General features: G+C 32.4%; 1 protein-coding gene across 1 annotated transcript in view; it reads left to right on the forward strand.

The window, feature by feature from the left end:
* The window catches only part of LOC129960042 (ubinuclein-2-like), a 158,544-nt gene extending 154,293 nt beyond the window's left edge, over positions 1 to 4,251 (forward strand). Inside the window, exon 15 of the mRNA XM_056073059.1 lies at positions 2,119 to 4,251. Coding sequence (XP_055929034.1) covers positions 2,119 to 2,150 — 32 coding nt within the window. The 3' untranslated portion in view covers positions 2,151 to 4,251. The remainder of the gene's footprint in view (positions 1 to 2,118) is intronic.
* The last annotated feature ends 21,994 nt before the right edge of the window (positions 4,252 to 26,245 follow it).

A 26,245-nucleotide genomic window follows, 5' to 3' on the forward strand; every position in this document is an offset into this window, starting at 1 on the left:
ATAGAATCAGTAAAAATATTTAATCACGCACAGTGTTAATGTTCCGTAACTATTGTACTCCAATGCCACACAAGGCATTTCCTGGCAATATGCGAGAAAGTTTTGGAAAGACGCTCGGGCTGATTTATTTCCGTTTAGCTTCTAACTACAAAGCTGACTTTTTTTTTTTTTTTTTTTTTTTTTATAGTAATTTGTTTCCGTTATTTATGAAAACTAGAACTTGTTAAAGCATTTTCATTTCTTCATGAAATATATATAACATTTCTTCTGTAATTTTTTTAAATAAGAATTTTTTTCTTTTAGGTTAAAAAGCAGATTTTCATTAAATTTTAGTTACGTTAAACGTTCAAAAAAGACTTTTATACACTAGAAATAAGAGGCGATAAGAAAATCTCCTTTTAGTGTGATCATTTGTGAACGCTGCTTGTTACAACTATAACCTAGGGTTCTGCAAATATCTTATTCAAGGTTATAGGAAATAGATATGATCATTTTATACAACTTAAAATAACTTTATTAAACACAAAGCACAGAGACAAACACGAACACAAGCAACACCATACAAAACCGAACTATGCAGAATCGTCTTTTACATCAGATATAATACAATGACGTAATAACAGACCAATCAGATCGCCTCATCACATTCCTTCAACTTTTCTTCGTCTTAAGGGCTGTGACGTCCCAGTTGCGATCCAAGAGAGATAATGCAATGACGTCGCAACAATGCTATTATTTTCTATTAAAATTGATTTAACAAACTTATTTAGAACATGGCATTGTTCTATCATCAATTTCATGGCAGTTTTGCCATTCGTATGATGATAATCATAGGAATGCTTTAGTCCTTAGCTTTATAAGATTGCAAATAAAATTACTTAATAGATTATGTCAGTGCATTGAGAAATTCACTCTTTTCATCCAAGCTGTGTTGAATCTTAATTGTTGTTGCTTATATAAAAATCAAATACAAAATTTGTGGTCATGCTGAGCTTCTACATCACCATCGACATTTTCTGAAATGTTGTATCTATCTGATATTTTATTTTAATTTTAAGAAATGTTTAAAAAAAGCTCACAGATCTTTATTGTTAATCTTATAAAAGTTGACTTAAATTTTTTTATATTAATAGGTGTTTTCATTTTTATCATCATTTCTATGCTTTTGTCAAATCCAATAAGGCATAATTTTACAATAGACGATGTTTTGCGAATACAGAAATAAATATCAAAATTTAAAAAAAAAGATTAAAAATGTTTAAAGAATTTTTTTTCAATAAAATCTATGTATTAATATAAAATAGGGGAAAAAAATATGCTTAGAAAATACATAGTTTACGTATGCACACTTTGCAAAGGTGCTTAATTTTGGGGGCTAAGGTGCTTAAAAGTACTTAATTTTTGCAGCAGTTTCTTACTATGCACCCTGCTTTATCTTTCATAACCATTAGGTGGCAGACTTGAGTGCAGAGTGATTTGTGCATTCTGCTTCTTCGAAATGGGCCATGCCTTTTTCATGGGTTTTAGTATTTTGACCCCTATCTGTACATCTAATTCTAATGTTTTTCAGCATTTATTATGTTGTAGGATCTTTCGACAGTAATTTACACCTGACAGTGTTTTTCTTTCCCGAAATTCGTAAGCCCTTTTTTTAAAGGCAAGTAGCTTTCACTTGAAAAGAGTGGCAAACATTTTGTGACCCCCCCCCCCCTTCTGCCACTGTACGATAAAAATAGGCAAGATAATTTTGACTAAATTTATCCTTGAACTCGCTGAAATTGCGCTTTTTAAATAACATTCATTCCGTTTGATACTGTTATTTATTCTTCAAAATTATTATAGGTCTTAAATTAAAAGTCTCAGATGTAATTGTTACAGTTTCATATATATCTGTACTTTTCTCTCCTAGTTCGAAAATCAGTTTCAAATTATTATTCGTTATCTTTTTAAATATTGTAATTAACAGTTTTGGATTGTTTAGATATTAATAAAGATGAAGACTCATTTATGTTATAAATGAGAAAACCTTTTTGCAATTTTTTTTTATCTGTGTCTGTTTTATCCATTTTTTATGACTGTTATTTATTAATTATGGTCATTTTTTTTTTTCCTTTGCAGAAGTAAAAACTGTGAATCCAAGAACTAATTAAGTGCCATCAGTATATTTTAAGAGCAGAGTAGATGTTAGTAATTTATTTTCCTAGCTCGGTGAGTTGACCAAGATCTTTAACCTTTGGTTTTGAGGATGCAAGGGAACAACTGTGAAAAGTGTAATCAGCATTGTAAATAGTAAGTCAGATATACATTATTCATTGAGTGGCAGTGGCATTTCTGTGATTAATTCCCCTCTTTGAGTATGCAGCTTCTAAATTACTGCCCTTCATATGTATACAAAGCTAGTGTAATTTGAAGTGATAATACATGTACAGTATAAATAAACCCCTTTTGTACAACTGTCCTGGGGCATATTTTTGTCAATATGAACATAAATTTGTACAGTGTAAATTTACAATGTTTTGCTTCCTATGTTTTTAGAATACTTCCAAGTGAAGCAAAATCAGACGTGGTGTTAATAAATCATAAGAAATTAATTGTATGCTGTATCTAAGAAATCAAACTAATGTTCTTGTCCTTTTCTAGTTTATGTGAAAGTGTGACTTCCTAAAATATATAAACTGTAGGCATATTTTTTTGTACCAGTTTAACTGTTCACTCTTCTTGGTTTCATTAGTCGTTTTATGAAAGTTACAGAATTTAAATATTTTAGCATAAAATTAAAAATTTCTATTTTTCTGAAGTGTGTGCCTATGGCAATATTTTAATGTATATTGGTGCTTTTTTGTTATTTAACAATTTTGTGCTACAATAATTTATCAGTAATTTAGTACAATGCATTCCTTTTAAAGTTTTACAGCTTTGGAAAGCTTTATTGAAAATTTCCTTTAACAGTACTTCCTTTTTTTCTGAGAAAAATTTGAAAAAAAAAAAAAAACTGTGTGTAATTGTTTTATAATGATGCTATTAATCTATTCTGAAGTCTAATGACATGATTAATTTAGGTATCAATTATTAAAATAATTTAGAAAGATGCAAATTTATTGGTTTTTATAGAAATAAAAAGACTTCAGAACAAGTTTTATATGTATATATGCATATAATTTTGAAAATAATTAGTAATGTCTTCTGTGAAATTGAACTGCCATTTGATTTGAGTACTATTTTGAATGAACTCACTGATATGCATTTAATACTGTGCATTAGAATATTTTTAATTATATATTTGGTTGATATATTGTTATGGCTGCTTATTCCGTTTTATATTAAAAAAAAAAAAGGGTACCTGCGAATCATTGTATTTTATTTGAAAATATTAGAAAGATTATTTATTTATGCTTAAATATAATGAATTTCATCTGTAAAATCTTTTGGTTCCGAATCTTTAGAAATTTCGTTGTACTTTGACTGTGTAATGAACTACTTATCTTATATATCATAGAATCTTTACCATGTCCTGTAATGCTCAAGACATTTCATTGATCCTTTTCTTTTTTGAGAAGGGTTTTTTTTTGTTGTTGTTGAATGACTGTTATTAATTATAAATAGTTTACTATGCTTTTATTTCTTTAACTAAATAAGATATTCAGTTTCTCAAATAATATCTTTTCAAGATTTGTAATTTTTTTAAAATTATTTGTTTTACCAGTAACAAATGATATGCGTTATTAGTGATTTATCTTTGTTATTAAATAATTTTTAAATGATATTAAGTTTTGAAATTGTGTATTATTCTTTGACTCATTAGTTTAATGTTAGAAGTTGTTTTTTTTTTTTTTTTAAATCAGACCCTTTGTTTGTTTATTTTTCTTTTACTGTCTCAATGTTTTATTTAAAACAGATTTTCTGTATAGTTTGACAACTATGCAAAGATATTGTGATATTCGTTGTGTTTTGTGCTTACGGTTTCTGAAGTCTTGGTTGTTTATTAGACTAAAAGAAAACTGACATTTCTTTTTCTAAGGCAGGAATGCTTATATTAGAATTTTGTACAATTTTAAGAGCTTTTGGTATTGACTTAATTTGAATACTCTTATTTGTAACAAACATAACTAAATGAAATCAAAATACTCAGTCCTTTCTCAGACTATAAAACAAGCACATTATATTGGATTGTATTATTATGTCATATAAAGACGAAAATTTCATTGAACTGAAATGAAGTAAATGTGGCATGTTTATATTTGTTGAATTAAAAATGAGAATTTCTGTAATCTGTGTTATTATTTAGCGCTTCTTTTGTACACACATACAACCCTTTTGTTTCAGGTGATAAGTGGAAGAAAACTGCATTTTGAGCTCGATTATTCCATACCACAACTTTAATTTCAATTTAATATATAATAATAAGTATCACAGAAAATGAAATGTTTTAAGTATTGGCAATAGAACTAAAACTCCTTTATTTGGATACATTAACATAAACTTCCAAATTTTGATGCATTAAAATCGCAAAAGAAAAAAAATAAATAAAATGTATGCATAATGAGGTTATTTTAATAGCAACTATATACCTCTAAAAAAATTGAGAGATTTTTGAAAAAAATAGTATATTCTAAACATCCTTGTTGCGAAAAATTAAAATTGACATTTCTATGCAGTTATGCAAACAGGTGTCCTGGACAATTACCTGTAGCACCAAAGTGGGGGTGTAAAGAGGAAAAAATAGTTTAATAGACGTATTCTGGAAAAATCGCAAATAATTTTTGCCTTTTGATTGAAGCAGAATGAAGTAGAAGCGTTAAGAAAAGTGCTTAAATTTGAAAACCATTTTTGAACACTTTAAAAGTGTTCAATTTTCTCGAAGTGCAAAGACAGCATTTTATACGTTTTCTTTCCCCACACGTTGAATACGATAATTGGAAATCATACGTGTATAGGCGTGTTTATCTTATGTATCAAGAAAGCAAATCAAGAAGGAAGAATTAGAACAAGGAATCCAGAGTGAAATAGATCCAGGAGTGCCAACACATATTAAGATAACACACCGCTCATGAGACTTTTTGTCCTCTCCCTCTTTCTTCAACAATGTGCATTGCTGTTTATTAAAATACTGGAATAGTTATCCGGAAGGGGCAGTACGAAATATGTACTGTGCCATTCTTGTTGCGGCTCGAAAAAACGTTCGAATAATCTTATTTTAAAAATTTCTCAAACACAAAAATTTTTTTAATGTTTTGATATGTTGAAGAATTTATTTAAGTTATGCCTAGTAAGTGTATGTTTAACCTTTTATGGTTTGTTAAAGAAGAATACGCAGATTGGTCCGATAAGCGGAAAACAAAAATACAGTAGGATGAATGTGGTGCTCCAAAGAGAAATATCGAACATCGAGCTGCAGTAAAAGATACTCGAAGTGAAGCCTCTTTACTACGATATACATTGGATCATCATTCTCTTTAATATGTTGTTTTGGAATAATCCCTTGAAAGACTTATTAGATGGATTTTTATGTACTATACGGAAATGTAATTAAATGTGATGTATAATTATGTTATTCGATCGCGCAAAGTGAAGTACGATGAGATTTTAAATTGAATCCATGAATGATCGTGTTTTCTTTCACGATGTTCTTTTTAAATGACATCATTCATTTGAGAATTATCATTTGTTAGACCAATCTCGACAAAATATAGTTTTTACCATGATGGAAAGAAAGCCCTGCTAATTCTGGTACTTAAAATTTTTAGCGAAATTTTAAAAAGTTTTTCAAAAATTTTTATTTTTTAGGATTTAGATACTTTAATTTTATAACGATTTTTCTTTTTTTTTTAATACTTATAGAATCCCCCCCCCCCAATGAAATCTCCTTTTACATATACAGGTTTGACCTGATTAATAGAGCAATGCATAAACCATTGAACTTCGGAACATGAAATTTGGAAAGTTATTTCTTGAGTATTAGAGGCCCATTAAGAACGGGTATTTCAAAATTTTAGTGGTTTACTTTAAAAAATAGAGCCAGAATTTTAACGCTATGTTCATATAACAGCTAAGCATCAGTGCATAAAAAATATTTTAACTTAATTTTAAGAGTTAAAAATATAGCTTTTCTATTATGCAAATTTTATTTGAATGAATGCATTCCCCCTTCAGTTAGTAATTTTTGAAAAATTAGTTTTGGGTATAAGTTATGACAATTATTCTTTTTTAACTTTACGAATATTTTCCGTTATTTATGGTAACTAGAAGTTGTTAAAGCATTTTCATTTCTTCTTAAAATATATAATCCCATTTTTCTGAAATTTTTAAAGCTAAAGTAAGATTTATATATAAAAGTACACAGTATATATATATATATATATATATATATATATATATATATATATATATATATATATATATATATATGTGTGTGTGTGTGTGTGTGTGTGTAACATTATTTGTTGTGAAGTAGAATGCAGTTTGAAAACAGTGAAGATACTTTTAATTTCTTGACGTCGTTTTATTTCATTTTGAAGATGCAAGCATATGTACAAGCGATGAGCACACAGAACGACACAGAGAGGAATGAGGGAAGAGCTCTTGGACATTTTATCCCTGGTCTTATATAACCTATGATTTTGATAGGGAAAATATTTCTTTACAGTGCTAATGTATTATGAGATTTCGATAGGGATTTTCATTACACGGGTGGACATGGTAGGGGAAACACAGGGAGATTTTAAAAAAGAATTTGCTTGATCAGCGGTATGTTATCTCTTCACGCGTAGTGTGGGAAAGTTAGATTTTAGCTGATTCAACAATTTAACAAAGCTTCTCTTGAATTAATTAAGTAGAGACAGTGAATTGGATCACGAAATAAGAGAATATTTTAGAAGGAAGTTACTATGGGCTAAATTAAGATGAAGTTACTATGAAAATTAATTAAATTGAAATTAGAGTTAAAATATCATTATATATATATATATATATATATATATATATAATATAATATAATATTGCTACTAAATTTTCCTACAAATATCGCCAATCAATCGTAATCACTCAGCGCATTTATTCGCTAGTTCAGCAGCTTGCTTGCTGTCTAATACTCCCAATTCCCCCGGTCTTGAGTGCTTGCTTTTTTTATAATCTTTCCACAGGAAGTGATGTCACTGACAGGGAGTGGTATAATCTTGGGAAAGTTCCAGGACTTTCTCCAAGCTTCGAGGAAAAACTGGTCTCGGTGATATAATGTTCATAACATCTGAATTCTTCTAATAGATTCCTTTCGTCGCCAAATTCGCATGTCAGGGATACGTTTTACCACTTCGTAATACTGCTCCCTCCTTCAAAGACTGCACCACCCGGGCAGTCCCATTACATAGAACTATGATCAGTGGCCCGGTACGGAGCCAGCCGATTAATGTGGATGAATTTTGGCGTGGCATTCGACCACCTCCGGACGTCGAATGCCTCGCCAAAACAATGTCGTCTTTAATCTCTTGACAATAGTATAAGGTCCTTTCCAGTTCTGTTGTAACTTCGGACGCAGACCCTTCCGTCTCCTCGGGTTATACATCTAGACTAGATCACCCTCTTTAAATTGGTGATCGGTCGCTCTGGAGTCGTAACGACTTTTTATTCGTTCGCTGGTCAGTTTAATTCGCTCACTGGCAAAAGGTATGTATGCTCTCCAAACGCGCTTCTAAATTTTTCATGTACTCATTCGGCGAGGAAGGTGTTTCATTCGGTCGTCCAAAGAGAATATCACACGGCAATCGCAGCGTTCGACCAAAAAGCATTTCTGCTGGGGTCAATCTGGTCGCCTCATGTTCTGTGCTCCTATAACCCAAGAGAAAGAGTGGCAGATGTACATCCCAATCAGTCTGATTTTTCGAAACAAATAAAGACAGATTATTTAAAATTGTTGGATTAAACCTTTCGACCATTCCATCGGACTCGGGATGCAACGCTGTCGTTCGAGTCTTTTCAATCTCCAAAAGTTTACAAAGTTCAGTAAAGAGCGCGGAATTAAAATTTGTTCCTTGATCAGAATGCAAATTCACAGGCACCCCATAACATGAGATCCAGCTTCGAACTAATTCTCCAGCTACCGTCGAGGCCTCCTGATCTGGAATGGGAATTGCTTCGGGCTAATTGGTAAAATAGTCCATTAACACTAGAACATACTTATTGCCCTCTGTCGTTACAGGAAAAGGTCCTAGGATATCCATAGCTATTCTTTCAAATGTTGCTTCCACATTATAGAGTTTCAAACGACCCTTCGTTCTTGTTTTAGGTCCTTTTCGGGCTCCTCAAGCATGGCATTCCTTACACCATTTTTCAACGTCAGCGCGAAGTCGATCCCAATAAAATCGTTCTCTTGTCTTACTCAAGGTTTTCATGACTCCAAAATGCTTTCCATTTGGGCTGTCAGGAGTCTCTCGCAGAACTTCTGGAATTCTACTCTTTGGGAGAATTAATTTCCATCGGCAGGAAGTTCCATCATCACTCTCTCACTTGCGGTATAAAACATTGTCTTTCAGATGTAAGGAGTCCCAAAGAGCCCAGTATCGTTTCGTTGCCGGACTTTCCGGAGCGATTTCTTCCCAAGATGGTCGATCCGCCGAATTTAGTTTCTTCTCCAGAATCGGTTTAATAGCGGGATCTTACAACTGTGCTTTTTGTATCTCACTTGAAGACCAGGGATCCACCGTTGTTTTTGTTAAAACTTAATCAACAACCGAGCACTCTGTCTGTAAGTGCCCCTTCTTGTTGCACCTCCAACAAGTCACATTCGGGTTTCGGCGATGGATGTTCTTTTCACCATCACGGCTGTTCAATAATTTTTCCAGCATATTGCAGAGTGATTCAAATTTGTCATCACTTTTTCCGACGGTACCATTCTTAATTTCAATCGGTCCGACATGTCTGGGACTCCGGGAAGCAGTTTTTGCTGCCTCATACTTCATGCTATAAGCTAGAGCTGATTTGAGATCTTTTTCATCCATTAGACTCGTTGCAAGCTGCGTGTGTTCGTCTCTGATGGCATCGGCGAAATACTACACTGCTAGGCTTTCCCGAACATCCAGAGGGCATTCGGCGTAAGCCAGGCTCATTAATCGCTCCACGTCCGCGGCCAAAACTTGAAGGCTTTCTCCTGCCTTCTGTCGTCTTGTCTTCAGCTCTGTTCTGTAAAATTGGGTTAGATGGCTGTCCCCAAATCTGGATTCCAGGGCTTTATCAATTGTCTTTAGGTCCGTCAGCTTTTCCGATGGAATTCCTTGAAGAACCTCCACCGCTGATCCCCGGAGAGACGCTACAAGTTGGCTGGCTTTTACAACATATGTCCATCCGTTTGTAGAACTGACATCAAATCGGGTTTTAAAAACAGTCCATGATATCTGTTCCATCAAATGTCAATGGTATACGAGAATTCTGGACTAGGTTGGAAGTTGTTTGATCTGTCCTCGAGTTCACGAAGTCTCCTTTCGAGATTTCCGATCCTCTCCTGAACTGCTTCGATATTGGCCCGAGCCTCGTCCCTCACTTCTCCAATCTCCCTCTCGACACTCTGAACGTCTTCTTCTATCTTCTCTATGCAACTGTTAAAGTGATCCTTAATTCCTTTGACTTGACTCTAACATGCATCTGAATCTGATTCTTCAATTCCTTTTGGCCTTTCCTCATTTCGTCCTGTCCAGCTTCTAATTTCTTTTCTAATCCTACTTTCATCTCCTCATGTCCTTTCTTCATATCTGCCATCATGGCAAGTAGCTCTGCGAATTTTTCATCCATTCCTCTGGTCCAAGGCATACACAGAAAAATCCAACTAATCCCACTTCTGACACCAAATGTTACAAAATTTTCCTACAAATATCGCCAATCAGTCGTAATAACGCAGTGCATTTATTCGCTAGTTCAGCAGCTTGCTTGCTGTCTAATACTCCAATCCCCCCGGTCTTGAGTGCTTGCTTTTTTTTTATAGTCTTTCCACAGGAAGTGATGTCACTGACAGGAAGTGGTATAATCTTGGAAAAGTTCCAGAACTTTCTCCAAGCTTCAAGGAAAAGCTGGTCTCGGTGATATAATGTTCAGACCACCTGGATTCTTCCAAAAGATTCCTTTCGTCGCCAAGGTCGCCAACTTTTGTCGCTAAATTTGCATGTCAGGGATACGTTTTACCACTTCGTAATAATATATATTATAATATATATAATCAGTTAAAAAGCAGGTTTTTATTAAATTTTCGAAAAAAACGTTTGAAAAAAGGTCTTTATTAAAATTCAGAAGTAAGAAGCGATTAGATTTTTTTGTAGTCTGCTCATTTCTGAGCACTGCTGTTCTTTTCTATTAAAAAAATGATTTAAGAAATTCATTTAGAACAGGGCGTACTACTATCGTCAATTTCATGCCAGTTTTTGATGGTAGCATTCTGGAATTTTTCGTTCTTAGAAATGTTTGCTGCAGTCTTGTAAAGCTAAATATAGCAAGTTAGTATTGAGGGAAATTACTGCTTTCCATCCCAGTTATGTCGTATCTTATTTGTTATTATATATATAACAATCAAATACAAACTGCTTGATCAGGCTATGTTTCCACATAAATGCTGACATTTCAGAAATGATGTATCTTTCTAAATAAACTGGTAGTTTGTTAATTTTAAGAAATATTAAAAATGAAAGAAAAAAAAACACAGTTTGATAAAAGTTGACTTAATTTTTTGGTATTGATAGTTTTACATTTTTATAATTTTGTTTTTGTCAAAAACCAAAGACACAATTAGTTTTAAGATAGAAGGTGTGCAAATATTGCTTTCAGATACAGAAATAAATATTAAAATTTAAAACATGCATATTAAAAATTAATTTCTTTAAAAATTTCATTATAAAATATGCATTATTATAAAACACAAAATATCATATGCTGAGAAAATACGCAGGTTTACATATGTTTATGTGTACAAATGTGCTTAAAAGTACTTAATTTTTGCAACAATTTCTCACTGCGCACCCGAGATTTGATTATATTTCTCAAAAGGAACCTATTCTAATTCCTAAGAGAAGATTCAGGCCATGGTAATGTTTTTATATTCTAGGCGTCACAATCAACCCTTAAGTGTAATACTTCCATCTTTCGAAAAATTTGGGAAATGGGCGTGCAAAAGTTGTTTTGATATATATATATATATATATATATATATATATATATATAATTTAAATTTCGATTTTTATCTATCATCAATTAATTGCAATATGATGAAATCTTGGGCATATGCACAATCCTCTATTTGGTCATGAATGACCATGATTATAATGATGATGATTTCCATCTTCACCACGAAATATTAATTACTTTTCCATTACCAAAGTGACCAGCTCTTTGGAAATTGTAACTTAAGAATGTGAACAAGCTTATTAACCTTTCCAATCTTTCAGTGATAATGTGGGTTTTTCTAATTGCTCATTGTTGTTGGGAAGATGATTATTTGAAACTAAAAAGTATCGGCTATCTAATATATACCAATTGTGCCTTGAATAGCTTAGCAGCCTTGTTAGTTGAACGGGGCCTTTCGCAAAGCATTGAAATTAGAGATAACGAAAAAAATTTGCAGGTATATATGCTTGAAGACCAATTTTTTTACCAAACCTATAATGGTGTGTTTAACCCTTATCGTGGCAAGATTGCTTTTTTGAAGAAATAATATATATATATAAAGTTGTGTGTATGGTATACAAACATACAACTTTACTATATATACTATACAAAATGAACATAAGGGTTAAATCGTATAATTTTTTTAATAAATCTGTTGAGTATATATTTTACTTAAATAAGGTCACTGTATAACTAATAGAAAAGGACATTTACCTTGGCTGACTTTGTCAATATGTCAGAATTAGAATAGAGTAAATTCTATTTCCTTTTCCCAGATGCTCAGTTTAGAGTGGCTGTACTGTCTTTTTGCGATAAATTATCTCGATTTATCAATTTTCAAGTAAGGCCTAGTAATATTGCTTGGTTTTGGGCGTAAGTTGCTGGATTTTTTTTTTTTTTTTCCCGTTCAAGGTAAAGTTTTTAATGTTTCGTCTATACTTTTAATTCCATATTTTACAGTCTTTGAAAGTGTTTCTTTATTAGTAAAAGCCCCAAAAAGTGAGAGGAAATTATATAATACGAAAGGAAATGCTCAACTTTAACCAAATGCGCCATACTTTGCCTTGCCTAATAAATGGTACAAAATGCACCATACTGTGTCTTGTGTAGTACAATAAAGACTAACATTGGAAAGTGTCGTAAATAATTACGTAATATTAATTGAGAGGGCTGTAATAAAACTCCTAAAAAAGAAAGAAAATGGCCAAAAATTGAAGCCAATTTCAATATTAAAGTGATAATAATGTAAAACATTGACAATTTGCCACCGAAGTCAATAGAAATTTCCGGCATTATAACATTAATTAGGTTTTCACCCTAGTTCGAAGATTTCTTATCTTTTGTTGTTTGCTGCTTCGTCTTTTTTACGAAGAACTTGTATTATTGCTTATTTAGTTGCTGCACTATTTTTTGTAAAGACAAATAACTTGCTTTTCATTTAATAAAAGTTTCTTGCTAGCGCCTATGTATTTTTAAGAAGATCAATTTCCTTATTCAGTTGTGATATTTTTCATTCACATGTAAGACCAGTTATGGTAACTGAGAAAGGATTTTGAAGACGCTCTCATTTTTTTGCAATTTAAATTTATTTAATGAGATAGAAAACGTGTTAATATTTATTTATTTTTGTCAGCGTATAATCATACTATCCAAGGCTTATTAAACAAAGCCTTTCCCCCCAAATTAATTCATTTACTAAACAGCAGCATAGAATTGGAAGGTTAATAACTACCTCGATGCATTCTTCGTTACTCCAGAGTTTACGAGGGAATTGAGAACGCGTTTCGGTTTCTAATCGGAACGGTGGATTGTCTTGAAGAGAATAATATTGAAATGATGACAAATTTTTGCATATTACCCCAGAATGTATTTAGCGGTTTGTTCCCTATTATTTCTTAGTACTATTTAGAATACCAAGGAAGGTGGCAAGATTGGTCTCCGCCAGTTACACAGAGTGAGGGAAGGAGCGCAAAAGTGGACCATTTGAAAAACAAGGTTTAAAAATTTAACAGTTTGATGTGTAAAAAAGGTATTTACGAATAAGCCAACCTTTTATGATTGATTAAACATTACGTGAGTTGCTAAGCCTGACAAAATGAACCCCCATATTCATGAGGCAATATGACCCTTTTACCAGGATGTTGAAACACAATCCCATCTTTATCACAGTAAACTCTCGTATTTTCTATGCTAGCAGTGATTAAGATATCCTACTTTCGAGAAGTGGCAAAACCCTGATCCTTCTCAGCATAAAAAAAATGGCGAAACTGCATGATTTTTTTGCACCTGCATCTTTCTATCGTAAAGCTGATGGATAAGCGAACTTGTCTGTCTTTAAAATAAAAGAAAGTCTCTAAATCACTTTAACCATTTCGAAGGGGCAGGGGAATCATGGTATTTGTCAACCAAAGAGATAAAGTGATACTTACGTCTCATATTAAATTTATAAATTTCAGGCTGTTTATTTGATCATGTTGAGAAAGGATAAAGAAACCTCATTCTTAATGGACGGATTTAGTTGCAAATTGACGGGTGGTATATTTCTATTTTCAGACACCAGAGAATGAACGGAAAAAGGAAACTTTGCTTTTTTTTTTTTTTTTTTTTCCGGATTAGAAGAAAAATTGTTGGTATTGTTCCATTCAGTATTCAACGACTAACTCTTTTCGACGATTCTACCTCAATATGGGGTGAGAAGCGGAAAGATGAGCGTGTATCTGGAATTCGTCACTTTTTTTGACGTGGATTTCCGCCATATTAGATTCTTATTCTTTCAATTTTTTTTTTTTTTTTTTTTTTTACACCCCACGTTCATGTGAATGTCGTGTCCTTTCTGCCTGTGCTGTCTTATTTTAACTCAAAATTTCGTATTAAATGCTTATATGGCTAATTCAGGTGATGTGATTTGAGATGACTAATGTGATTATCTGCTATTACTCATCTCAAAATGATGCCAAAGAATTCAGTTAAAAAATAAGTGTTTTAACATAAAAAATTATAATTATTTTGTAAAAAAGCTAATTATTAGATTTTAAGAACAGAAATCTTCATTTATTAATCATAATTTAATGTGTAAGCAGCCTTTTACAGTAAATAAAAAAATGTTCTTTATTTTATAGTGAATTAGTATTAATTTCCGCCAGTATCACGAGTCATCCGCAGTTTTTACGCCTCCTAAATCCGCATGTATCCTGAGACACCTTATTGTCAAATCTAAATGTCTCGTCCTTTCATCTTTTCTTTCATCCCTATTTTAACTATATAAACGCATGCGCAAAAGCTTAGTTTTCGAACCTGAGAATGAACAGTAAGAACCAGGAATATTTTTTATATTGCTTTGGTTATATAAAATAGTAATCGCCTTCGGCGACTAACATATTTTTCTATCTTATTAACGGTATTAATTTAACTATGTTAACAATTTAAGTTCGTCAACTTAGTTGATCTATAGCCGTAAGCTTTATTTGCTACAAAGGGAAAAAAATAGTTGTGGAGTAAAAGAACAACAGTAAATAAGAGCTGTATCATTATTTGGGCTAAATTTTCATACGTCATGTTTTTAATCTAATAAAATTAATGATTTTTGTTTCTACATTTAATCTGTTAAAAATGTTTTGAGGTAAAATGTCTCTAAAAAGTAACATAAAGTAAAGTTAAGTAGTAAGTAAAAGTACATATTATTAAGTTAATTGTAAAGTAAACGTTTATTCTACTTAAAATAGAAGAATGCATTAGACATAGAAGATTATTTTGCTTTAAATGGAGTGATGATTTTAATATTATAGATAAAAAGTCTTTCACAACAATACAGTTAATCTTTCTAAAATATAAATTTTTTTTTCAAGTACTGAACAGAGAAAGAAAAAATAAACTGACCAAATATTGAAAATGGACTGCAATTTTTTTGCAATAAAGGATATTTTATAGCATAATCAAAAAAAATGTTTATATCAAGCTTTTAAACAGAATATTAGAGCTAAAGTTTTGATGAAATAATAAAAGTTTGCATCATTAAAACAAAGAATTGTGCATAAAATTTCTTTAAAAATAAATGCTAAATGTAAGAAACAATTAACACAGCTAAACTGGTATAATTTTTTTTTTTTTTACTTCTAAAGTGGTGTAAAAAATATTTTTATGTGATAATATTTCGGTAGTTATCGCCAAATTCTTGCTTAATAATTATTTAAAACTAAAAACTTATGTGATCATTCTCACCTTGTAATTATCTTTCGCCCTCGCATATCCAACTTACAGCATAAGAAGGGTAAAAGAAATCTCTTTTCTCTCAAAAAATCGCGGTTGGAAAATCCTAAACGAATTAAATGCTCATCCTTACCGGCCAACGCCTCATCTGGTATTATAGGACGGGGATGCGGGGCGATATTACTGTGTGGCCACCACGAGAACACTTCCAGACAAATGTCTATGTTTACAGCGATCGCTAAAGAAACAGGTTACTGTAGGAAGAGTTCATTTCACATAGGTAGAAATTCATTCAAGTTTCTTACATTAGCTCGTGTAGAGCCAAATCGGTGATATTTTGTATTATTACATTTAATTTTTGAAAACAAATTCAAAAAATAATTTACTAAGCTGAAAATCATTTCAATACTCCGAATATTGAAAATATCTGATATTCCAGGCATATGTATACAAAGAACAATGCAAATCAAATAGAAAAACTGAATAAGTATTTGTATGTCTTATGATTGCACAAGAAGGGGGGAAATAAACCCTTAAGAAATCTAAACTAGAATCATGCATGACAAAAAATTAATTATCTTTATTTCATTTGTTTTAAATTTGTGTATTTAATTCTCCGGAGCAAACGTGAGGTAATCTGCCTAATTTAACATAAAAACAATAGTATAATTAATCGTAATTTTTATAAAAGGTTATTTATATTCTAATATAAAGTAAAATGTTCATTGTTAAATGTGCTTGAAACTTTTCTAAATTGATATTTAATACACAAATTTTCTAAATTTTCAACTTTGATTTGTAACTTATTTTCAATATGCAGAAGCTTTCTGCAACATAATTAATTTTGCAAAGTTTATATGTAAAAATATTCTGAATTTGAAAATATTCCAAGTGTTTATTCAGGCGCGCGCCAGAGGTTCCTGAGCTACACAGAAGTCCAGATACAGTGTGGACGGATGAAGCATGCTTTTCGCGGAATGAAATGTTTCTTTGACAGAATACCCTTTACTGTTCACTGAAAATTCAACACGTTCTACCGGTGTTCGGCATCAAATACGTTTTTCGATTAATGTTTGATAGGAAAGTTATTATAACAGGCTGATCGGTCCAGTTTTTTATCATAGTACATTAACGGCTACACGATATTTAGAGTTTCTGCTGGAAGTAATACCAGATTTTGTTGAGAACCTATCATTGTTTCAGCTCCGGGACGTATGGTTCCAATATGACTGTGCACCTCATCTCAAAACATCTTCATTGAGGCAGTGCTTGGTTGAGGAGTTTGGAGAGCAAATAATCGGTATGGTGGCTTCCGCTTTCACCAGATCTGATTCCAATGAACTTTTTCCTGTGGGACAGTGGCAGTCAGCATGTTAATGCGACCCCTCCACCAATATTACACGACTTTCAATGACACATTTCGGATGTTTATGCCAAATGTGTCACACACTATGCTAAACATTGTACAACGTGAAATTCAAGCGAATTTCTAGATATGCATTGTAATTGAAGTTTGAACATCGAAAATAAAGGTAGCTTGTGATAACTAGTTGTTTCTTGCCTAAGAAAGTTTTGCACATGTCTATGGAGAAAATCGCTAGCAAATAAATACTTCTTTTAAGTGTTCTGTCCTGCCGGCGCCTTCGCATAGGGGTAGCGCATCTTCCCCGTGATCTGGGCGTCCCGGGTTGGAATCCCGGTGCGGGCATGGTTGTTCTTCATCTGTGTTCTGTCTGTGAGGTATGTGAATGTGCCCCCCCCCCTGTAAAAAGGGTTTGTGCAAGCGAATGTGTATGTGTGTGTCATCTTCATTTGAGCTAGAAGTCAGACTTCTGCCCTCGGGTGTTCAGGGGTCTTTACCCTCAGAAGTTACTGCACCCCCTTTCCGTGGTAACGCGGACACGATATCATCATCATCATTAGTGTTCTGTCCTAAGTATTTACGTCCACTAGGTGTCTTTTTTTTTGTACTAAATTGATATTGCTTTATAGCTTCGTAATTCACTTTTTTCCTTGTACCGTTTTAGAGATAATAACACTAACTCCACATTTTACACATATAGGCGCTGCAATCGGTTTAACCGGTTGCGCACAGTCACTTTACCATACCTAACCACTACTCATGAAAATAACTGCAGTCATTCGGCAGTTACAAGGGTGATGTAGTGAGGGTTCTTTTATTTATAACATTTTTGGAAATCTGTGAGCTGCGATCGGAGACAAGAAATGACGATTTTAGTACTACGTTTATTTTTTTACATATTTAGCTAATATCACACATCACAATATCGCTTATAAACAGATTAAAAAAATATCTTTACTCGCGGCTCCCTTCTTTCTGCCGAACTTCATTCTGCCCTCTTTCTCACCCCGTTCTTTTCCCTGCTTGGGAACTAATTTTTTTCTCCAGATCATAACGGCGCCTTCTACACCCCATTCATTAGTAGAATGAGTCCCTTGTGGCTGATTTTATTATAACACATAAATGGAACTGTGGTAAATATTATAAATGAACTTATATTATAACGTAGCAAGATCAAACCACATAAAATAAATGCTTAATTCCCTAATTACAGAAGACACTTTATTCACATTATACAAAACACAGCAAAGAAATATATTGTTCTTAAGGAAACAACAAATTCAGCATTCAAATATTGTTCATTAAATAGCAAAGCAAATTCAATGACAGCTTATTTCTCATTACTTGGAAAATAATTGAATATTCAGATATGGTAAGTGCATACACACCATAAAAATACTCTTCAACAGTATTTATATAAAGCATTAATATAACAAAGAAAAGAAAACAATCGATATAATTCTTCATTTAATCTCGATAAAGCATCACCATCTCTTTGTTGCACACCTTGGCTATATGATATAGAATGATTCCATCTTTGCAATGCCAACGAGTTAGTTCAGGCCTTTTTGTTGTGGCTTTATACAAGCATTTCAATGGGTTATGATCTAAAATAATTTCGGATCTAGCATCATAGATCCATTTATTAAATTTGTTCAACCCATTAGGGTGAAACAAAAATGGCCTTTTGGTAATAGTGTGGGAAAAGCTACCTTTTAGGTTCAAAAACAATTTTTAAAAATTTGTTTGAAATATTGCATTATCTTGAGGTGCCGCAAAAAGCTTGAAATTCGTAAAAACATTGAAAAAAAAAGGAAAATTTTTAAAATAGCATTGCAAATTTTTTCTTAGATTTTAGTTTGGTAATATTGAGGAAAAGCTGCCTTTCCTGTTAAACAATTTTTAAAAATTTGGTTGCAATATTATATTATGTTGAGGTGTTGCAAAAAGCTGGAAATTTGTAAAAAAAACTGAAAAAATGGAAATTTTTTAAATGGGTCTTTTTAGATTTTAATTTTGTAATAGTGGGGAAAAGTTAGCTTTTATGTTCAAAAATAATTTTAAAAAATTTGGTTGCAATACAACAATATCTCGACGTGTTACAAAGAGCTTAAAGTTTGTAAAATAATTGAACAATTATAAATTTTGATAAAATATTTGTATGAATTTTTCGTTATTATAATGTTACAAAAGATGATTTTAAATACATATATAAGCATTACAACAGGAAAAATTATTTATTACAAAGTGTAATAATAGAAAAAAGATTTTTTATGTCAAATTTTGCATTTCTTACTTCTGTATCCTTAATGATTACAAATGTTACAGCTGCAAAATGTTTGTTTCTACTTTATTGCCACATTAAACTGTTTTTTTTAAATTAAATTTTGGCATATTCACACTTGAGTCAATTTTTGCTCTCATGTATCCTTCTTTTGCGATTAAACCACAGACATTTTGAGCCGATTCGGCCACCAGTTTCACAGCTCTTTCCACTGCTTGCGTGAGACAAGGAAGCCGGGGAATGTCGATAACCGAGTCCCCTATACTATTTGGTTCAGTTTCAGATGCCTTCCGTATAAAGTCTTTCAAAGAGTCATTGAAAACATGCTTTAACAAAGGAGGTTCAGTTACATCATTTTCAAGCCATGAGATCATGTCGGTGTAATCCTTTGCGTCGAAGTTTATCTTTGGAGCATTAAACTTCTTCACTCTGTCTTTACTTTTTGTTCTTGCGTTTAAAACACGGCACTTTGAATTTTACCTTTACCACTTAGCATGCACAAAAGAATATTATCTGAATCAGCAAAGTACCCATTTCTTTGAATAATCTGGTCTATAACGTTTTTGAGATCGTCAGAGAGAGCGTAAATATGAGGTTAAAAAATGTTTGGAACCATAAGTACATAAAGACTGTAACTTAATATTAAACCACCAGTTTTATCTCTTCTTACCTATTTGATGGATCTGGTTGATTTACCTCTTTTTATAAAGAACACTGTTGTTCTTCAGCGTTACCATTCTCGCCAGTAACCTTTTCTGACACAATAGTATTTTTTTTTTTGTTTTTTTTGTTCTTGATTAAACTTAATTATTCACTGTAATTCTTTACTCTTTCATGCCTCTTTCTTCCTCAAAGTGCTTGTGGTAGCAATATCAGTATTACCTTTAACCATTTTCCTGTTGGAGTGTTGATCGTTTAGAAACTTTCGTTCCATAACTGGCACATTTTTTTTTTCTTTTATACAAGTCAGCAATATCAAATAAACGTTTAGCTTTTACTCTAAATTCTGTGAGGGTAAAATCAAGCTTATCTGAACATTTTCTGCTTTTAGACTTTAATAAATTCCTATATGCAGCATGATAAGTTTTTATCATTTGTGAAATTCTTTTGCTAGAAGCAACGGGAATAGAAGCTCTTGACCATATTTGTTCTATTATGGTAACTAAAGTGTCACATATTTCAATTACAGAAGTATCCATCTCTGAAGCAATTTTGAAGTTATGCCTAATATAACAGTAGCACTTCATAATAGATTCGTAAATAAGGAGTTCAATTTCAAGCAAATCGCTAATTTTTTTCAAAAATAGAACGCTCCGACATTTGTCTTGTCTACACTAATTTAGACTAAGCCATTTTTACTCACAGCAAAGCACATAAGCGCACAAACTAATAAGTCAGTTTCGTTAATCAGTTACACAGTAGACGGAGCGGGGGCACCAACTCAACTGAACTCGGCAAAGCTACTGATTTGAAACTAGGCTTGTCCTTGTCACCGGACGCAGACAAATCTTTGCCTTACCTCAATAACAACTGCTCCGGCGATGACTCAGTGCTATGCAGTGCAATAGTAAAACTGTTTTTATATTTCTATTCATATGACAACTCCTATTTAAAGCTTTTTATTTCATAATCAAGGCGGCAAAAATCTTTAAAAAGTTGCAGAAAGTGTGTTTTTATGAAATTTTAACGTCCTTGTGGCACCTCAAGACGTATTCCAATATTTTTCATATTTTTTATGAAAAGTTATCTAAACCAAACGATAACTTTTCCGCGCTATTGCAAATTAAAAATAAAAAAATGATTGTCTTGTAAAAAACCTGTAAAATGTATAAAAAATTTTAATTTTTTGAAACTTTAACGTCCTTGCGGCACCTCAAGACCTACTCCAATATTTTTCATATTTATAATTTATTTTATCTACACCAAAAGGCAACTTTTCCGCACTATTACAAATTAAAAATCAAAAATTGATTTTTTTTTTTTTGTTCCACCTTATTGCCCATGCTTCTTTTAAATGCTGATCTAATTCCTCTGAGTTGAGTTTAACTTTCAACTAACAAAAGTATTCTGCTTATAATTAGGCCTTTAGAATGTTGTTGAGTTAGACAACTTCCTGCTTCATTTTCTGATGCATCACAATGCACTTGGAAAGGTAGATTGACATTAGGAATGGCTAAATCAGTTACGTCATGTGAAAAGTTCCTCCAGTTTGTCCGTCATAGAAAAACAGACACCTTCATGACGGAATTTAATGCTTGAAATCAATCACGAATAAGTATTTGGACACCCATGCAAATGAGGATATCTGCGGTACTTATACATCGTGTAGGAGACATCATTGGCATTTGTCGTGTGCAAGATGTGGCGAAATTCGGAGCTGTCGGATTTCGAGAAAAGCTAATTGTTGGATATGATAGAAATGGTGGGTCTTTAAGGGACATATCTACTGAGTTAAACATTCGAAAATCGATAGTGGATTTTGTGATTAAGCGTGAATGTGAGTGGGAATATGAATGAGGATTGTCGGAATGTGCTTCGACCAGCAGACCTACGAAACTAAGAGATAGAGATTGAAGAGGGCCATCCCAAAAAATTGGAAAAATCGCACCAAACCGATGACCCACATATTCAAGGAGTTCCAACAAGCATCTGGGATTGTTTCGATAAATACCATAGTACCATTCGCAGGGAAGCACATTTGCTTGGTTTCCATGGTCGTGCTGCCGCCCATAAGCTTGACCCTCGGGTGATAAGGCCTACCGGCTGTTGGAATGAGTCATCACTTTTAGGCGGTCGCTCGGACAAGGATTTAGTTTATCATAACTCGTAACTTGCGATGTATAACGTTATGCTTTCTCGACAATTTTCGCTAATTTTCTAAATTATCAAATAATCGCATAGATACTAATTAAAAAATAATACTTTGTATAAAATAAAATTGGTATTTAAATTAATTGCAATCGCGATCTGAGAATTTTCGATAATGAACATCATAATTTCTTGACAACTTTCGTTATTAGAAACACATTCTCCGAATTATTAAATAGTCGCATAATAATTGCTAATTTGCGAATTATTTAATATTTATTTGTGTAAAATAGCTGTTTACATATTTTTTTTTTTTTGAAATGGAAATTTTTTGGTTCTCAGAGGTTTTATTTTTTAAAAAAGGAAGTTAGCCAATAGTAAAATATTTACATATAGAAAATAAAAATTGCTGTAAACAAAAAATTTGATTAGTGACATAATGAGATTATCCATTCACATTTTATACGTTATATAAATATTGGATTTTAAATTTACTTTTAAATTATTTAATAAAAATGTTTGTTTTTTTAAAGAAATAACAAATCTGTGAACTGTACTTGTATAAAGGAATAACATATTTAAGTTAATAAATATGAATGAATTAAAAAAATTAAAAAATATGAAACAGATGAAGACACAGACAGATTAATAGACAATTGTTTATTTCGACATAATACATAGCAAGAAAACTTAAAATGTGATTAATAAACAACATTTATTTTTATGCACTATATAACAATTATTTAGAATACATATATATAGAAATATCACTTCAAATATGATTTTTAACAAAATAAAAATGATAATTAAAATTGTGATATTCTTAAGCTGCACAGCATATAATTTTACCAATCTTTAATAATATAAATACATTTAATTTTACAGTTACATTCAATTTGATTTTTAAAAATAATTTTCTCTTTATTCCTTCAAAAAAAAAAATCCCCTTCTATATTTCTGTAATAACAGATACTCCCCCCCCCCCTTCCAATTGATCAATTTTCTTGCTAGATTCTCTTTTATCAGTGGAAGAATTTTTAGAAAAAGTTCCTAGTTTTCTTTTATTCTTAGAAACAATTATATTACATTTAAATTTCACTTTGTCATTTTTCACTTTACAATAATTACTTAATAAGCTGTTAGTTGCTGACCTCAGAATTATAACAAATAAGGGTAATGTGTCATGCCCATCCACTCAAAGATCTGAAGAAAGTAACATATCTTTAGTTATTAAAATATTTTCCTCTAGATTAATGATCAAATTTCATTGATTAGGAACTTCAATAAATTTACTCTCATATTTTTCACTAATTAATTTTTGAACTACATACGTATGAATTACAACATTTAAAAGTATTTCACTAGGATATAATAAGCCATCCTTATCTTTTACATCTATTGATTAAAAATTACGAGGAATGGTTAAGAAGCTGTTATTAATTTTTTGGTCACAATATAAGCACTTTGTTTTTTTAAAGCAGCACGGGAACAGCAATCAGCTAAATATGTTATTATGGCAAGGCATCTTCTATTTTTTCTATATTAGATTATTCAACAGATATATCACAAAAAATTAAATATATAGATTATTTTCCATCATCATTACTCTCATCATTGTCATCAAATATATTAACAGTTATAGCGTCTTTGTTATGAGAAGCAAGTTTTAATTCGTGGGATAATATTAGTTTGCTTTCAGTCTCATAAATCTGTCTAACAGAAATGTGATATTGGTCTCCAGCCGTACTTCTATACTTCCCAAATCGAGATTCCAGTTTATCTGTTTAAGTTTTACCCAAGAGAATATATTTCTTTTTTAATGCCTTGGTGCAATAATCAGCTATTTCGATGAAAGCTTGTGTTGTGTGATGAAGGGCAAGAAATGTTTCCTTGGAAAGTCTTCAATTATTTGAATCAAGCTTTTCCCATTTGCTTACACATTTAATTAGCTGTGTCAAAAAAGTTAATCATTTATCAGATAGGATATTTGTAATAGGTTCGCACATAGGATTGCGCTTTAATTTTCCTTTGTTGGGAGTCTTGACATTAACAATATCACACCAAGTACAAATCACATCTATGAGCTGAGATGTTTGTTCATAGCTTTCTAGATGATATTTTTCCCCAAGCTCATTCTAGGCATAACAACATCAGTACCAAAAAGATTTAAGGCTAAATTTACATTTTGCCTTTCCAAAGATATTGGCGACAGAGCTTTACGATTTAAACCATAACCAAATTTTAACAAGTTTGAACACTCCAAATCATAAAGCTTTCTCCCAGTCCTTAAAGCGGCAGTACATACATTTTTTAAAGAATCAAAATCTGGATAATAAAAATAGTAGCTAGCCATTTTTATGATTATTGAACCAATTATTTCGTACACATTTAAGAATATGCACAGAATCAATTACATAAAAAAAGGGGGCGTGAATTATCTACTGGTGGTCATACTTAATTTGTAGTTTAGGAGGATTAGTAAAGTTCCTCTCTGCTGCTCGATTAATGGACTACTCTCCCGAGGGTCACGCTATAAGTCTTTGATTACAAAACCACTCGCGCTGCTCGTCTGAGGTGGTGTAAGACACGTCGAAATTGTAACGTAGATGCGTGGAAACAGGTTCTCCGAAGTGATGAATCAAAGTTCAATTTCTGTCAGTCGGATTGCAGAGTCTGGATGTGGCGTATGCATGGAGAACGCCTTTTGCCAGAATGCATTGTGCCTACAGTAAAGTTTGATGGAAGTGGAATTATGGTTTGGGGTTGTTTCTCGTGGTATGAACTTGGACCCTTGATACCAATTCATGGTAAGCTCCACGTCGACTCCTACTCCATTATTATAGACAACAATGTGCTTTCTACGGTCTGGCAATTTTATGGGTTGGATCATTATTATTTCCATAATTAGATCATTATTATGTCATATTGCGAGATCCACTATAGACTGGTATGGTGACAATAGGGTGAACTGACTGGATTGGCTTGCCCAGAGTCAAGATTTGAATCCAATAGAAAACCTCTGGGACGAATTGGATCGCTGAATTAAGGGGTGCAGCAGCCATCCAAAAATAGGTGAAAGAACTTGTCTTCTCCATGCCGAGTGGAAGAAAGTAAGACTGTCCATCATCCAAACTCTTGTGGAAAGCATGCCCGGGAGGGGTAAAGATTGTTATTGCCTCATGTGGAGGCTCTACCAACTATTGAACATGAAAAAATTGTGTTGATCTCTTTATCACAGGTGTCCAATTACTTACTGGTAGATAGTGTACATCCTTACCGAAGAATCCTGTTTGGTTTCACAAACTATTTAATGGGCGATTTCAGATTCAAATGGATCTATTAATTTTAAATTTTTTATTCCCGAACTTGGTGCTCTACTTTATTTTTAAATGTGATGGGTGTGCTATAACAATTGAGCTTTTTTCGCATCGTACTTGGTAAAAACTCTATTTTATAGGCACTGACCTAAATTGTTTGCACATACCTCATAAAAAGACACTTGAATTTCACAATTAGATTTTTAATTGTTTTTATTTTAGAACTATTCAAGTGATTACGTTTTAGATTGTTAGGAATTTCGAACAGTAGCGCTTGGTAGCATTTCAACATCTTCAAACTCTTTTTCCTCTTTAAAAATAACATTTACAGAATTAGCACTATCAGTATCATGCCTTAATTTATTCTGATGTACGTATCTCTTTGGACCATCAGGCATTCTTAACAAAAATGAATGAGGATATCGTTTTTCAATTATAGTTGGAGGACCTTGCCGTTTGGCAGTGAGTTTTCAATCTGATTTCAATACTGTATCACATTAACTCAGCCACCAGTCGCAGGACCTATAGGAATATATACCTAAAGGCATTTAACGACTGGACCAACAATACCGTTCAAGTAAATAATGGAAGTCTCCTGAATTAAAATATTTAGGACTAATTCCTTTTTGACACCGTAATTTCGGTTTCCGAGTCTATTAATGCATGGACTAGCTTTCCGTGTATGATGATTGCTGACTTCTCTGATTATTAAGCTTATCAGCCCAGTAAATCTACTCTTCCAGATATACGGTTTCAGTTTTTGTTTCAGACCCTTCCGCCAAAATCGTATTTACATTTATTCCTTTAATTTTTTTTAAAATTACAATATCTTCATAAATGTTTATATGACCCGCAGGAAAAACTGGTTAACCTCTTAGATTCTGTTTCTTTTCAAAACTTCTTCAGTTTTTCAAAAATTTTCCTAGGTGAGAAACTGCCATTTAAACCTTTTAATCGTTGAATTATTGTTTTCCCCAGTTACCTTGAAAACTTTCATGTCATTATCTTTCCACTTGTCTCTCACCAATCATATGATTTTCCTTTGAAAGAATAAAATACATCACTCTCTTTACCTACTTCCTTCTGTTTTAACCAATCTCTTCCGCCTCCTTACAACACCTCAATATGCAC

Source organism: Argiope bruennichi, chromosome X2 (genome assembly GCF_947563725.1).
Source record: "Argiope bruennichi chromosome X2, qqArgBrue1.1, whole genome shotgun sequence".
Taxonomy (NCBI): Eukaryota; Metazoa; Arthropoda; class Arachnida; order Araneae; family Araneidae; genus Argiope; species Argiope bruennichi.